This window comes from Salvelinus alpinus, chromosome 1 (assembly GCF_045679555.1).
Source record: "Salvelinus alpinus chromosome 1, SLU_Salpinus.1, whole genome shotgun sequence".
Classification (NCBI taxonomy): domain Eukaryota; kingdom Metazoa; phylum Chordata; class Actinopteri; order Salmoniformes; family Salmonidae; genus Salvelinus; species Salvelinus alpinus.
This window is the reverse complement of record NC_092086.1, coordinates 105803898-105821592: the sequence shown is the minus strand read 5'-3', so window position 1 is coordinate 105821592 and position 17695 is coordinate 105803898. Positions and strand designations below refer to the sequence as shown.

Genomic DNA, 17695 nt, shown 5'->3' with positions numbered 1-17695 from the left:
GGCTGCTCGGCCATGGAAACCCATTTCATGAAGAACCAGACTAACAGTTTTTGTGCTGTAGTTGCTTCCAGAGGCAGTTTGGAACTCGGTAGTGAGTGTTTCAACCGAGGACAGACGATTCTGCACACTTCCCGTTCTGTAAGCTTGTGTGGGCTACCACTCCACGGCTGATACGTTGTTGCTCCTAGACATTTCCACTTCACAATAACAAAACTTACAATTGACCGGGGCAGCTCAAGCAGGGCACAAATTTGACGAACTGACTCGTTGGAAAGGTGGTGACCTATGACGGTGCCACATTGAATGTAATGGAGCTCTTCAGTAAGGGCCACTCTACTTCCAATGTTTGTCTATGGAGATTGCATGGATGTGTGCTCGATTTTATACACCTGTCAGCAACAGGTATGGCTGAAATAGCTGAATCTACTCATTTGAAGGGGTGTCCACATACTTTTAGCCATGTAGTGTATGTCCGATTTGGATATATTTGGCTGTTTTCGCTGCTTAGCATTTAGATGTTGTTCCTTTTTCAGGTTTAAAAGAAGTGACTGCTAAATTCTAAAACCTGTTCTCATAAGCTGGTTAGTAAAGCTAGCATACGGAAATGATTGATGGTAGTCAAAGTCATCTTTAACTATAATGCAGTTGATTGGTAACGATGACATGAACATGTGTTGGGGTTGACACCCATACAAACATCATACTCAGATTTTTACCTCAACATAGTGTAAAATACACATATAAACAATAGCCTAAATGCAAGCAAATTTTACTGGGAGGCAATGAGGAGATAAGTGATATTTCCCTCATGGCCCTTTCCCCCACACATTTCCATGGCATTTCCACATTTTGGGGTCGAGTTCCATTGACCTCTTTACCGCATCTATGCCAAGCCGCTGGTCACAACACTTGAAGACTGTTCTTAATTAGTGTTCTTGTTATAGATGCTCTACTACTCCACAGTCTAGCTCTTGTCAGTTAAAGAGTGTATTGTTCTGTAAGTAACAAGGTCATAACAGTGTTAATTATGTCTGTAAGAAGAACATTTTATAGAAGAACAACTAAGTAGGTTATTAAATATATTGACGTTTTAAATACATGTTCAAAACTCTGCATTGGCTTAATAATAGTTAACACAAGGACAGAATGTTAACAGAGTTTACAAAATCTTTGTAAAGAATAAAGTAAAGTGAAAGACACAATAGCATTGATTGCTATTTGATTTGCTTTAGTAGGATTCTCATTAGCTGATGCCAATGCGGACAGCTAGTCTTACTGGGGTCCGACATATAACAAAAAATGCATTACAGACCAAATACTTTACATACAGTACCAGTCAAGAGTTTGGACACACCTTCTCATTCCAGGGTTTTTCTTTATTTGACTATTTTCTACATTGTAGAATAATAGTGAAGATTTCAAAATGATGAAATAAGACATATGGAATCATGTAGTAACCAAAAAGTGTTAAACAAATCTAAGCAGTTACCTCAGCTGTATACGATAAGATCATTAGAGTTAACTGAACCTCAGATTGCAGCCCAAATAAATTCTTCACAGGGTTCAAGTAACAGACACATCTCAACATCAACTGTTCAGAGGAGACTGCGTGAATCAGGCATTCATGGTCGAATTGCTGAAAAACTAAAGGACACCAATAAGAAAGACTTGATTGGGCCAAGAAACACGAGCAATGGACATTAGACCGGTAGAAATCTGTCCTTTGGTTTGATGAGTCCAAATTTGAGATTTTTGGTTCCAACCGCCGTGTCTTTGTAAGACGTAGAGTAGGTGAACGGATGATCTCTGCATGTATTGTTCCCACCGTGAAGCATGGAGGAGGAGGTTGATGGTGTGGGGGTGCTTTGCTGGTGAAACTGTGATTTATTTAGAATTCAAGGCACACTTAACCAGCATGGCTACCACAGCATTTGGCAGCAATACGCCATCCCATCTGGTTTGCACTTAGTGGGACTATAATTAGTTTTTCAACAGAACAATGACCCAACACACCTCCATTCTATGTAAGGGCTATTTGACCAAGGACAGTGATGGAGTGCTTCACCAGATGACCTGGCCTCCACAATCACCCGACCTCAACCCAATTGAGATGGTTTGGGATGAGCTGGACCGCAGAGTGAAGGAAAAGCAGCCAACAAGTGCTCAGCATACATTATGTGGGAACTCATTCAAGACCGTTGAAAAAGCATTCCTCATGAAGCTGGTTCAGAGAATGCCAAGAGTGTGCAAAGCTGTCATCAAGGCAAAGGGTGGCTACTTTGAAGAATCTAAAATATAAATATATTTTGATTTGTTTCACACTTTGGTTACTACATGATTCCATATGTGTTATTTCATGGTTTTGATGTCTTCACTATTATTCTACAATTTAGACAATTGTATAAATAAAGAAAAATGTGTGAATGATTAGGTGTCCAAGCTTTTGACTGATACTGTACATGTCAGTACATACACACAAGTAGTTCACAAGGGGAGAGATGTTGTGCCGTGAAGTGTTGCTTTATTTGTTTTTGAAACCAGGTTTGCGGTTCACTTGCGCTATATAAGATGGAAGGGGGTTCCATGCACTCTTGGCTATATAATACTGAACGTTTCCTTGAATTTGTTCTGGACCTGGGGACTGTGAAAAGATCCCTGGTTGTATGTCTGGTTGGGTAAGTGTGTGTGTCAGTGCTGTGTGTAAGTTGACTATGCAAACAATTTGGAATTTCCAGCACATTAATGTTTCTCATAAAAGTGACGCAGTCAGTCTTTCCTCAACTCTTAGCCAAGACAAACTGGCATGCATTGTATTAATATTAGCCCTCTGATTACAATCAAGAGCAAGACGTGTCACTCTGTTCTGGGTCAGCTGCAGCTTAATTCTTGTCAATAGGGGGGCGCTGTTATCATTTTGGAAAAAATCGTGCACAAATTAAACTGCCTCGTACTCTATTCTAGATCGTACAATATGCATATTATTATTACTATTGGATAGAAAACACTCTCAAGTTTCTAAAACTGTTTGAATTATATCTGTGAGTAAAACAGAACTCATTTTGCAGCAAACTTCCATAAAGGAAGTGAAAAATCTGAAAACGATGCTCTGTTCCAGGGCCTGCCTATTCAATTGCCTTATATTTATCGATATGCATGCACTTCATACGCCTTCCACTAGATGTCAACAGGCAGTGGAAGGTGGAATGGGGTGTCTAGCTTGATCTGAGGCCGAACAAGAGCTTTTGGAGTGACAGGTCTGGACATTTCTTTGTCTTCTCTGGCGCGCGAAGTACGTTGACATTGGCTTCTGAAAAGCGTTCGGTATACACGGCGGATATCTCCGGCTCTGATTTTATTTGATACATGTGATAATAACATCATAAAGTAGTTTTTTTCAACCGAGTTGTATCAGTTTATTCAACATTTATTGGGACTTTTGGAATTTTCCGTTCTTTGCGTCAAGAGAAGATGGGCATGTTCACGCCACATGGCTAGCTAAGGTTGCTAATTCGACAGGAGAAAAGGACATTCTAAAACCAAACAACGATTTATTCTGGACCTAGGACTCCTTGTACAAGATTCTGATGGAAGCTCAGCAAAAGTAAGAACAATTTATGATGTTATTTCGTATTTCTGTGGAAAATGTTGATTCCTATTCTCTGCTGTTTTGGCGGGCGCTGTCTCGCAATAACGCAAGCTGTTTGTTATGGTAAAGTTATTTTTAAAAATCTAACACGGCGGTTGCATTAAGAACCAGTGTATCTTTCATTTGCCATACAACAAGTATTTTTATGTAAAGTTTATGATGAGTTCTTTGGTCAGATTAGGTGAGTGTCCAAAATAGCTCCGGACATTCTGGTGAATCGATGCTACATATTCACAATGTATAACCACAGTTTGCAGCTCTAAATATGCACATTTTCGAACAAAACATAAGTGTATTGTATAACCTGATGTTATAAGACTGTCATCTGATGAAGTTGGTCAAGGTTAGTGATTAATTTTATATCTTTTACTGGTTTTTGCGAATGCTATCTATGCGGTGAATAAATGCGGTTGTGCGGGTGATTCCCTGATCCACCTCTACGCAGACGACACCATTCTGTATACATCTGGCCCTTCTTTGGACACTGTGTTAAGTAACCTCCAAACGAGCTTTAATGCCATATAACACTCCTTCCGTGGCCTCCAACTGCTCTTAAAGGCTAGGAAAACCAAATGCATGCTTTTCAACCGTTCGCTGCCCGCACCCGCCCGCCCGACTAGCATCACTACTCTGGACGGTTCTGACTTAGAATATGTGGACAACTACAAATAGCTAGGTGTCTGGCTAGACTGTAAACTCTCCTTCCAGACTCATATTAAACATCTCCAATCCAAAATTAAATCTAGAATCGCCTTCCTATTTCGCAACAAAGCCTCCTTCACTCAAGCCGCCAAACATACCCTCGTAAAACTGACTATCCTACCTATCCTCGACTTCGGCGATGTCATTTACAAAATAGCTTCAAATACTCTACTCAGCAAACTGGATGCAGTCTATCACAGTGCCATCTGTTTTGTCACCAAAGCCCCTTATACCACCCACCACTGCAACCTGTATGCTCTAGTCGGCTGGCCCTCGCTATATGTTCGTCGCCAGACCCACTGGCTCCAGGTCATCAATAAGTCTATGCTAGGTAAAGCTCCGTCTTATCTCAGCTCACTGTTCACGATAACAACACCCACCCGTAGCACGCGCTCCAGCAGGACAGTTATTGTCTATGTGTAGTTGCATGTCAGCACTCTTGTAATTTAGCTTCACGTTCGTTTTGTTATTTTTGCTAGTTTGTTTAGTGTTCTTCATCTATTAAAGAATAATTTATTCTTATCACGCTGCGCCTTGGTCTCTTCCTTACGACGAACGTGACAGAATAACCCACCATAAAAGGACCAAGCAGCGTGATAAAGAGGAGTGGACATCATGGACCCGGGAGAAAAATGAGTGGAGGACATCCTTTACCTGGGACGAGGTAATGGCAGGGGACAAGACCTTGCCATGGAAGCAGGTGGAAACAGCGCAGGAGGAATACCGGAGAATAGAGGAACGGCGACGATTTGAGGGTACACGGCTAGCACGGAAGCCCGAGAGGCAGCCCCAATAAAAAAAATTGGGGGGCCCCCAGGAGAATGGCTGAGTCAGGTAGGAGACCTGAGCCAACTCCACGTGCTTACCGTGGGGAGCGTGTAACTGGTCAGGCACTGTGTTATGCAGAGATGCGCACGGTGTCTCCAGTTCGCATTCTTAGCCCGGTGCGCTCTATTCCAGCTCCTCGCATTTGCCGGGCTAGAATGGGCATCCAGCCAGGACATATTGAGCCAGCTCTATGTTCTGGATCTCCAATGCGTCTCCACGGTCCACAGTATCCTGTTCCCCCTCCTTGCACTCGCCCTGAGGTGCGTGTCCTCAGCCCGGTACCACCAGTTCCGGCACCACGCACCAGGCCTCCAGTGTGCCTCCAGAGTCCAGTACGTCCTGTTCCTCCTCCCTGCACATGCCCTGAGGTGCGAGTCCCCAGCCCGGTACCACCAGTTCCGGCACCACGCACCAGGCCTCCAGTCGCCTCCAAGGTCCAGTACGCCCTGTTCCTGCTCCTCGCACTCGCCCTGAGGTGCATGTCCTCAGCCTGGTACCAACAGTTCCGGCACCACGCACCAGGCCTACAGTGCGCCTCGGCAGTCCAGAGCGTCCGGAGACAGTACCCAGTCCAGAGCGTCCGGCGACAGTACCCAGTCCAGTGCGTCCGGCGACAGTACCCAGTCCAGAGCGTCCGGCGACAGTACCCAGTCCAGAGCGTCCGGCGACAGTACCCAGTCCAGAGCGTCCGGCGACAGTACCCAGTCCAGAGCGTCCGGCGACAGTACCCAGTCCAGAGCGTCCGGCGACAGTACCCAGTCCAGAGCGTCCGGCGACAGTACCCAGTCCAGAGCGTCCGGCGACAGTACCCAGTCCAGAGCGTCCGGCGACAGTACCCAGTCCAGAGCGTCCGGCGACGAGCCACAGTCCGGAACCTCCAACGACGGACCACAGTCCGGAACCCCCTACGGCGGGTCACAGTCCGGAACCTCCAGAGACGGGCCACAGTCCGGAGCCTCCAACGACGATCCCCAGTCCGGAGCCTCCAGCGACGATCCCCAGTCTGGAGCCTCTAGCGACGGTCCCCAGCCCGGGGTCTCCAACGACGGTCCCCAGGCCGGGGTCTCCGGCGATGATCCACAGTCCAGAGCCTCCAGCGATGAGCCACGGTTCAGCTCAACAAAGGCGGAGGGACCAGTGTAAAGATGGGGGGCCGCGTCTAGAACCAGAGCCGCCACCGAGGGTAGATGCCCACCCGGACCCTCCCCTATAAGTTCAGGTTTGCGGTCGGGAGTCCGCACCATTGGGGGGGGGGGGGGGGGGGGGTACTGTCACGCCCTGACCTTAGTTTTTCTATGTTTTATGTATTATTTTGGTCAGGTCAGGGTGTGACGAGGATGGGTCTGCTTGTTTGTCCTGTCTAGGGTTTTTGTATGTCTAGGGGTTTTGGTTAGTCTAGGCATATTGTAGGTCTATGGTGGCCTGAATTGGTTCCCAATCAGAGACAGCTGTTTATCGTTGTCTCTGATTGTGGATCCTATTTAGGTTGCCATTTCCCATTTAGGTTTTGTGGGTTATTGTCTATGTGTAGTTGCATTGCAGCACTCTTGTAATTTAGCTTCACTTTCATTTTGTTATTTTTGCTAGTTTGTTTGGTGTTCTTCATCTATTAAAGAAGAATGTATTCTTATCACGCCTTGGTCTCCTCCTTAAGACGAACGTGACATCTTCGGCTTGCAAGCCTCCCCCTTTTTCCTCCAAACATAACGATGGTTATTATGGCCAAACAGTTCTATTTTTGTTTCATCAGACCAGAGGAAATTTCTCCAAAAAGTATGATCTTTGTCCCCATGTGCAGTTGCAAACTGTAGTCTGGCTTTTTTGTGGTGGTTTTAGAGCAGTGGCTTCTTCCTTGCTGAGCGGCCTTTCAGGTTATGTCGATTTAGGACTCGTGTCACTGTGGATATAGATACTTTTGTACCTGTTTCCTCCAGCATCTTCACAAGGTCCTTTGCTGTTGTTCTGGGATTGATTTGCACTTTTCACACAAGTACATTCATATCTAGGAGACAGAACGTATCTCCCTCCTGAGCGGTATGCCGGCTGCGAGGTCCCATGGTGTTTATACTTGCGTACTATTGTTTGTACAGATGAACGTGGTACATTCAGGTGTTTGGAAATTGCTCCCAAGGATGAATGAGACTTGTGGAGGTCTACAATTCTTTTTCTGAAGTCTTGGCTGATTTCTTTTGCTTTTCCATGATGTCAAGCAAAGAGGCACTGAGTTTGAAGGTAGGCCTTGAAATACATCCACAGGTACACCTCCAATTGACTCAAATGATGTCAATTAGCCTATCAGAAGCTTCTAAAGCCATGACATCATTTTCTGCAAAGTTAACTTAGTGTATGTAAACTTTTGACCCACTGGAAATATTGTGATACGGTGAATTATAAGTGAAATAATCTGTCTGTAAACAATTGTTGGAAAAATTACTTGTCATGCACAAAGTAGATGTCCTAACCAACTTGCCAGAACTATAGTTTATTAACAAGAAATTTGTGGAGTGGTTGAAAAATGAGTTTTAATGACTCCAACCTAAGTGTATGTAAACTTTCGACTTCTGAGTCCATGATATGGCATGGAGTTGAAAAGACATAACACAAGTTTTCTCACCGCAGGTTATGTTCAATATTATCAAAGGCTGCACTGAAATCGAACAGTACAGCTCCCAAAATCGTATTATTATCAATTTCTTTCAGCCAAGCATCAGTCATTTGTGTCAGTGCAGTACATGTTGAGTGCCCTTCTCTATAAGCATGCTGGAAGTCTGTTGTTAATTTGTTTCCAGAGAAGTAGCATTGTATTTGGTCAAACACTAATTTACCCAACAATTTGCTAATAGCTGGCAGCAAGATGATAGGTCTGCTGTTAGAACCAATAAAGGCCGTTTTACCACTCTTGGGTAGCGTCATGACTTTGGCTTCCTTCCAGGCCTGAGGACAAAGACATTCCTCTAGGCTCAGATTAAAGATATGACAGATAGGAGTGGCTATAGAGTCCTCTACCATCCTCAGTAGCTTTCCATCTAAGTTGTCAATGCCAGGAGGTTTGTCATTATTGATCGATAACAATATTTTTCCACCTGTCCACCTAACCTTACAAAATTCTAACTTGCAATGCTTTTCTTTCATTATTAGTTTTTTTATTCATGAGTAGAATGGCTCACTGTTCGATGTTGGCATTTCCTGCCTGAGTTTGCCCATTTTGCCAATGAAGTAACCATTACAATAATTGGCTCTATCAAATGGTTTTTTGATGAATAAGCCATCTGATTCGATGAAAGATGGAGTTCAATTTATCTTTCTGCCCATAATTTAATTTAAAGTACTCCAAAGTTTTTTTTCCATCATTCATTATATCATTGATCTTGGCTTCATAATACAGTTTCTTCTTCTTTTTGTTGAGTTTAGTTACATCATTTCTCAATTTGCAGTAAGTTAGACAGTCAGATGTGCAGCCGGACTTATTAGCCACTCCTTTTGCCCCATCTCTTTCAACCATGCAGTTTTAAAATTCCTCATCAATCCATGGAGCCTTAACAGTTCAAACAGTCAGTTTCTTAACAGGTGCTTGCTCCTTATTAATCACATCAGACAACCAAGTATGTTTAACGTCATCCACATAAGAGTCATAGCAAAACCATTAAATTCAAACCAGAAACCAACCCCCCTCCCCCCCCCCCCCCCCTCTTTTTCTTCCTTGTCCTCCAGAGGTCTCGGCTGACTTCAAACCTGGGACATCGGTCCAGTACACATTCAAGGAGCCGTATGAGCTGAACAGGAACACCAGCACCCAGTCCTCCTCCATTTACTCTGACCTCAAGCTATGGGGAGAGAACGTGTCATTCAGCTTCCGTAGCTCCCAGAGCCCAGCGCTGCTCCTCTATGTCAACTCCTACTATAGAGAGTACCTGGCTGTGCTGCTCAATAGGAATGGTAAGAGGCGGAGTGATTTCAAAATCCAACCTGTGCTATTAGTTATGTCGTATTACTACATTTAGAACGGTTATTAACAATGGCGGAGAGAGAGGGAAGAGATAGAGGGGGTGGGGGTGAGGGAAGAGGTTTGGGAGAGGGAGAGGTGGGGAGAGGGTTGGGAGAGAGAGCGAGAGAGGAGAGAGAGGGGGGTGGCCTGAAGAGGGTTGGGAGAGAGGGGGGAGATAGAAAGAGGGGGGATGGGGAAGAGAGAGCATGGTTGGAAAAAGCTGCTGAACTGAGCAGGTCCTCATCTCGCTGCTCATTTTCCTCCACTAGCAGATTCATTTAGATTAATTTGAGTCTCCAAGTCAAATCAAATCAAAATCTAATTTTATTTGTCACATACACATGGTTAGCAGATGTTAATGCGAGTGTAGCGAAATGCTTGTGCTTCTAGTTCCGACAATGCAGTAATAACCAACGAGTAATCTAACCTAACAATTCCACAACTACTACCTTATACACACAAGTGTAAAGGGATAAAGAATATTTACATAAAGATACATAAATGAGTGATGGTACAGAACGGCATAGGCAAGATGCAGTAGATGGTATAGAGTACAGTATATACATATGAGATGAGTAATGTAGGGTATATAAACATAGTGGCATAGTTTAAAGTGGCTAGTGATACATGTATTACATAAAGATGGCAAGATGCAGTAAATGATATAGAGTACAGTATATACATATACATATGAGATGAGTAATGTAGGGTATGTAAACATTATTTTAAGTGGCATTGTTTAAAGTGGCTAGTGATATATTTTTACATAAATTTCCATCAATTCCCATTATTAAAGTGGCTGGAGTTGAGTCAGTATGTTGGCAGCAGCCACTAAATGTTAGTGGTGGCTGTTTAACAGTCTGATGGCCTTGAGATAGAAGCTGTTTTTCAGTCTCTCGGTCCCTGCTTTGATGCACCTGTACTGACCTCGCCTTCTGGATGATAGCGGGGTGAATAGGCAGTGTCTCGGGTGGTTGTTGTCCTTGATGATCTTTATGGCCTTCCTGTGACATCGGGTGGTGTAGGTGTCCTGGAGGGCAGGTAGTTTGCCCCCGGTGATGCGTTGTGCAGACCTCACTACCCTCTGGAGAGCCTTACGGTTGTGGGCGGAGCAGTTGCCGTACCAGGCGGTGATACAGCCCGACAGGATGCTCTCGATTGTGCATCTATAGAAGTTTGTAAGTGCTTTTGGTGACAAGCCGAATTTCTTCAGCCTCCTGAGGTTGAAGAGGCGCTGCTGAGCCTTCTTCACAACGCTGTCTGTGTGGGTGGACCAATTCAGTTTGTCCATGATGTGTACGCCGAGGAACTTAAAACGTACTACCCTCTCCACTACTGTCCCGTCGATGTGGATAGGGGGGTGCTCCCTCTGCTGTTTCCTGAAGTCCACAATCATCTCCTTTGTTTTGTTGACGTTGAGTGTGAGGTTATTTTCCTGACACCACACTCCGAGGGCCCTCACCTCCTCCCTGTAGGCCGTCTCGTCGTTGTTGGTAATCAAGCCTACCACTGTAGTGTCGTCTGCATAACTTGATGATTGAGTTGGAGGCGTGCGTGGCCACGCAGTCGTGAATGAACAGGGAGTACAGGAGAGGGCTCAGAACGCACCATTGTGGGGCCCCAGTGTTGAGGATGGGGTGGATATGTTGTTACCTACCCTCACCACCTGGGGGCGGCCCGTCAGGAAGTCCAGTACCCAGTTGCACAGGGCGGGGTCGAGACCCAGGGTCTCGAGCTTGATGACGAGTTTGGAGGGTACTATGGTATTAAATGCTGATCTGTAGTCGATGAACAGCATTCTCACATAGGTATTCCTCTTGTCCAGATGGGTTTGGGCAGTGTCCAGTGTGGTTGCGAATGCGTCGTCTGTGGACCTATTGGGTCGGTAAGCAAATTGGAGTGGGTCTAGGGTGTCAGGTAGGGTGGAGGTGATATGGTCCTTGACTAGTCTCTCAAAGCACTTCATGATGACGGAAGTGAGTGCTACGGGGCGGTAGTCGTTTAGCTCAGTTACCTTAGCTTTCTTGGGAACAGGAACAATGGTGGCCCTCTTGAAGCATGTGGGAACAGCAGACTGGGATAAGGATTGATTGAATATGTCCGTAAACACACCAGCCAGCTGGTCTGCGCATGCTCTGAGGACGCCGCTGGGAATGCCGTCTGGGCCTGCAGCCTTGCGAGGGTTAACACGTTTAAATGTTTTACTCACCTCGGCTGCAGTGAAGGAGAGCCCGCAGGTTTTGGTAGCGGGCCGTGTCAGTGGCACTGTATTGTCCTCAAAGCGAGCAAAAAAGTTATTTAGTCTGTCTGGGAGCAAGACATCCTGGTCCGCGACGGGGCTGGTTTTCTTTTTGTAATCCGTGATCGACTGTAGACCCTGCCACATACCTCTTGTGTCTGAGCTGTTGAATTGCGACTCTACTTTGTCTCTATACTGGCACTTAGCTTGTTTGATTGCCTTGCGGAAGGAATAACTACACTGTTTGTATTCGGTCATGTTTCCGGTCACCTTGCCCTGGTTAAAAGCAGTGGTTTGCGCTTTCAGTTTTGCGGGAATGCTGCCATCAATCCACGGTTTCTGGTTTGGGAATGTTTTAATCTTTGCTGTGGGTATTACGTCACTGATGCACTTTCTAATGAACTCGCTCACTGAATCAGCGTATTCGTCAATGTTGTTGTTGGACGCAATGCGGATCATATCCCAATCCACGTGATCGAAGCAGTCTTGAAGCGTGGAATCAGATTGGTCGGACCAGCGTTGAACAGACCTGAGCGCGGGAACTTCTTGTTTTAGTTTCTGTTTGTAGGCTGGAAGCAACAAAATGGAGTCGTGGTCAGCTTTTCCGAAAGGAGGGCGAGGGAGGGCCTTATATGCGTCGCGGAAGGTAGAATAACAATGATCCAGGGTTTTACCAGCCCTGGTAGCACAATCGATATGCTGATAGAATTTAGGGAGTTTTGTTTTCAGATTAGCCTTGTTAAAATCCCCAGCTACGATGAATGCAGCCTCAGGGTGTGTGGTTTCTAGTTTACATAGAGTCAGATAAAGTTCGTTCAGGGCCGTCGATGTGTCTGCTTGGCGGGGAATATATACGGCTGTGATTATAATCGAAGGAAATTCCCTTGGTAGATAATGCGGTCGACATTTGATTGTGAGGAATTCTAAGTCAGGTGAACAGAATGACTTGAGTTCCTGTATGTTGTTATGATCACACCACGTCTCGTTAATCATAAGGCATACCCCCCGCCCCTCTTCTTACCAGAAAGATGTTTGTTTCTGTTGGTGCGATGCGTGAAGAAACCAGCTGGCTGCACTGACTCCGTTAGCGTCTCTCGAGTGAGCCATGTTTCCGGGAAGCAAAGAACGTTACAGTGTCTGATGTCTCTCTGGAATGCTACCCTTGCTCGGATTTCATCCCTGTAGACACCAGGCTTGTCAGACACCACTGCCTCTTAATTCATCCACAGTAACATGGGTGGCATTGTCTGTTGTTCTAAGAGAGCACATGCAAGATATCTCAGTAAGAGTAAGAAAGTGCAAAATATGTCTTTCTTGATAGTAAATATAGTCAACATATCTAAATACAAAGGGACAGTTTATCAACTTGCCATGCCTCTTTTTGATTTGGATCTTCTGTTTGTTCTGTATTAGATGTGATATTAATGAGGAGAATTTGAATATAAAATGAATATATTATGCCTGGTAGCTAGGCTACTACTAGTGTCTCCAGCTACACAGTAAATTCCTTTAACCCTTGTGTGGTGTTCGGGTCTGTGGGACCCATTTTCAATGTTTACTAAAATAAAAATTACACAATTCATTATTTTTTTCATCCTGAGACTCATTGGCCTTGGCTCATTTTCTGTGAAGAACATGTAAAATAACAGATTTTCATTAAGTGCATACTGTGCACCCCCCTACACATTTATATTACGTATGTGGTGTTCAGGTGTGTGTAGGTGAAAACTACAAAAAATGAAACAAAAGTTTGCTGTGTGCCTTCACTCTGTCTTCCTCCTCCCTGGCCCTGCTGTTTCAACATAGCACCAAGAACCTGTCTGTCTCCCTTCCTGTCTGCCGCTTTTCTCGAACTCTTTACCCTTTGTAGTGTGTGAAACTACCGAATGTCTTGCGGGAACCTGCACAATGTTATTACAATACATTATTTAAATAAATGTTTTCGATAAAAAATTCTGTATTTTCCCACACTACCCCAGCCAGGTGCAAATTGGGGGAGGGACACAAAAAATAAATAGCTTTGCATGTGTGGCTCCTTACAACAATCAATCAGTATTACAAAAAAATGTGCAGAGAGAGAAGCTAATGTCCATGTCAATTCGGAGTCTGACAGTGAGCTAGAAGAAGAGGATGAGATTGACCCTCAGCCAGCCCCAGGACCAGCCCGTCAGCAACCAGCTCATCAACAGCCTGCAGGAGGAGAAATATGGATGTCAAAAAATTGTGAAATTGAATGGTCTGCCTGCCCAAGGAGTGAGCCACCCCGCATGGCTGCCAATGTGATAAGGATGCAACCAGGGCCGACGTGGATGGCGGTTACAAATGTGCAGGACATAAAGTCCTTAAAGAAAATAATTCTGGACTGGTGTTTTTGGAGAGAAATAGAAGGAGATGGACCAAACTAATTTACATGCATACTTTGGGGTTCTTATCCTTGCTGGTGTTTTCAGATCCAATGGGGAATCCACAGAATACCTGCGGGATGCAGAAACTGGCACAGAACTTTTCCATGCAACAATGTCTCTGGAAAACTTCCACATTATTTCCAGGATTATGAGCTTCGATAATCAAGACACCAAACCAGCTCGTCGGCAGAGAGACAAGATAGCTGTAATCAGGTCAGTGTGGGACAAGTGGGTGGACCGCCTTCCCCTGTTTTACAACCCTGGGCCCAACGTTACTGTTGATGAGCAGCTTATGCCATTTAGGGGTCGCTGCCCCTTCAGGCAGTACAAACTGTTTAAACCTGGAAAATATGGAATCAAGATCTGGGCTGCCTGTGGTGCTGCTTCCTCATATGCGTGGAACTTGCAAGTGTAGTGTTTGATATATTTTTTATTTAACCTTTATTTAACTAGGCAAGTCAGTTAAGAACAGGGACGCCAGATGTAGGAGCCCCTGAGAAGAACCAAGGGATGCAGGTTGTCCTGGACGTGACAGGGACAACCGTGGCCATAACATTACATGCAATAACTGTTTTACTTCGCACAAGCTGGGACAGGAGCTCCTCGAGGAAGCTGACGATGGTAGAAACAGTACGAAAAAACAAGTCAGAGCTCCCACCTCAGCTGTTGAATACACAACTGGCCTATCAATTCCTCTAAGTTTGTGTTCACGGCCGACACGTCTCTAGTGTCCTACATGCCAAAGAAAGGCAAAAATGTGGTACTCATGAGTACGCTGCGTACAACGCGTTTGTCAACTGGATGGCGTTGAACCCAGATTGGAACAGAGGGAAGCTCCAGAGGAGACGGCTCTTTCTTGCAAGGCATTGGTAAGACCTCAAATCCAGATGAGGCCACATATCCCAAGGACCCCAGCTTCTGCAGCCATTGTGAGGAGGATGCTGGTGCCCCATCCGCCCGACCCACAGAACCAACAACTTCAATACCGGAAGTAAGTGTGAGTGATGTTGTTGCATGTGTGTTTGTCTGACTCTCCTACCTTGGCCTGCTATGACTATATATGTGAGTGAGTGAGGGAGATGTTAGTAAAATTCCTGAACTAAGTGTTTCATCATTCTAGATTGCAACCGGTAGCAACAAGAAGAAGCGTTGCGATGTGTGTGGACCCAAGAAGAACAGGAAGACAAGGACACATGCATCAAGTGCAGGAAATACATTTGCAACACACACACAGTAAAACTCTGTCCCTCATGTGGTTTCTAGACCGGGGGCTCATTTATCATTTCCATAAAATACTGAATGTAAAATTAGTTCTTCCAATTTGTTCAGTTCAAAGCAATAAACATCAATAGTGATGAAAACCATGTTTCATTTATATTTGTTCGCGATGTACATGATTTATTCCACCCGTGTCTTGATTATAATACATTTTTGTTTACAAAAATCACATTTTATCAAAAATAACGACTAGCGCTTTTATTGATAAATGTGATCTAGCAGAGGTAAATGGCAAATATTAACCATGTATGCTGTCTATATTGCTTGTAATTGATATAAGTCAGCATCTAAGTATTTTTACGTAAATTGTTATGGCTGTATTGTTTTAAAAACCCAATAATGTTGTGGGTCCATCAGACCCGCGAACATTGGGTGAATAACAAAAACATGAACACCACGCAAGGTTTAAGTAGATACTGTTAGCTACAGCATGTTCAAAAACTAACTGCAGAGGTTAAAGAAACTCAAAGTGTAGTAGGTGTTTAAGAAGTTTGATATTCTCTACTGTATAGAAGTTGCAGTAAGACTGCCTCTACATTACCATGTACTGTACTGCAGTGGAGGCTGGTGAGGGAGGGGACGGCTCACTTCATTCCAGCCATTAATATAAGCCGGCCTCCCCTCACCAGCCTCCACTGCTATGCTGTATGTCTAACGAATATGCTAATTCAGAAAGGTTGCTTCTGATACATTTTTTTATGGTCCTGAGAAGTGTGATGGACTGCCAAGTGCGTTACCGTGCAGTGTACAGTCATCCAGTTAGTTAACGCACTTCTTCCTGAACGATCGTCCATTTAGAGCTCAGTGAGCGGTTGTTCTCGGAAACCCTGGATAGCTTCTTCTCCGAGTGGTCAGCGACGTCCCACTGGCACACAGTCTACACTCTGCCCATGTCAATGTGTGACAGTAATTGTGGCCTATCTAATGTGATGGCCCTCTACTTGAATATAGGAATGCGCCCTTTCCACTTATATAAGAGTTTATTTTTCCCAGGGCACAAATCATAAATCATAAAATGAAATACTCCTGCCCTTACAGTGCCTCAGTAATTGTAGACTTTCTGATATGATGGCCCTGTGCTTTAATCGAAGAATGGGCCATCTCCCTCATTTATAAAATAGTTGTTTCATTTGTCCAATGGCGCAAATCATTTTAATGTCTATTTAACACTCTTACCCTCTCAAAGATTATTTTCTTTCACCTGGATGTGTGTAACTAATTCATGTTTTATTAACACTGAACAAAAATATAAATGTAACATGCAACAATGTCAAAGGTTTTATTAAGTTACAGTTCATATAAGGAAATCAGTCAATTGAAATACATGCATTAGGCTCTAATCTATGGATTTCACATGACTGTGTATACAGCTATGCATCTGTTGGTCACAGATACCTTTAAAAACAAGGTAGTGCCGTGGATCAGAAAATCAGTCACTATCTGCTGTGACCGCCATTCACCGCATGCAGCGTGACACATCCCCTTCACATAGAGTTGATCAGGCTGTTGATTGTGGCCTGTGGAATGTTGTCCCACTCCTCTTCAATGGCTGTGCAAAGTTGCTTGATATTGGTGGGAACTGGAACACGCTGTCGTACACGTCAATCCAGAGCATCCAAAACATGCTCAGTGGGTGACATGTCCGGTGAGTATGCAGACCATGGAAGAACTGGGACATTTTTAGCTTCCAGGAATTGTGTACAGATCCTTGCAACATGGGGCCGGGCATTACCATGCTGAAACATGAGGTGATGCGGCGGATGAATGGCACTACAATGGGCCTTAGGATCTTGCCACGGTATCTCTGTGCATTCAAATTGCCATTGATAAAATGCAATTGTGTTCGTTGTCCATAGCTTATGCCTGCCTATATCATAACCGACCCCCACCATGGGGCACTCTGTTTACAACGTTGACATCACCAAACCACTCGCCCACACAACGTCATAAACGCTGTCTTCCATCTGCTCGGTACAGTTGAAACAGCGTGCCAAATTCTTACAATTCTCCAGCCTGCCAGTGGCCATCAAAGGTGAGCATTTGCCCACTGAAGTCGGTTAAGATGCCGATCTGCAGTCAGGTCAACTTCAACAATAATCAACACTATTTAAATACAGACAGTGACTGACAAGACCCTGGTGAGGACAACGAGCCCGCAGATGAGCTTCCCTGAGATGGTTTCTGACAGTTCGTGCAGAGATTCTTCAGTTGTGCAAACCCACAGTTTCATCAGCTGCCCGGGTGGCCGGTCTCAGACGATCCCGCAGGTGAAGAGGCCAGATGTGGAGGTCCTGGGCTGGCATGGTTACACATGGTCTGTGCTTATGGTAGAGAAATGAACATTACATTCTCTGGCAACAGCTCTGGTGGACATTCCTGCAGTTAGCATTTCAATTGCACGCTCCCTCAACTTGAGACATCTGCGGTATTGTGTGACAAAACATTTTAGCGTGGCCTTTTATTGTCCCCAGCACAAGGTGCACCTGTGTAATGACCATGCCGTTTAATCAGCTTCCTGTCAGGTGGATGGATTATCTTGGCAAAGGATAAATTCTCACTAACAGGGATGTACACAAATATGTGCACAAAATTTGACATAAATACGTTTTTTG

The 17695-nt window shown here is 44.7% G+C and overlaps 1 protein-coding gene across 1 annotated transcript in view; it reads left to right on the top strand.

The window, feature by feature from the left end:
- Window positions 1-17695, top strand: part of cntnap3 (contactin associated protein family member 3) — a 189142-nt gene that overhangs the window by 157855 nt on the left and 13592 nt on the right. The window contains exon 19 of the mRNA XM_071374431.1: window positions 8888-9112. Within this exon, the coding sequence (XP_071230532.1) occupies window positions 8888-9112 (225 nt within the window). The remainder of the gene's footprint in view (window positions 1-8887; window positions 9113-17695) is intronic.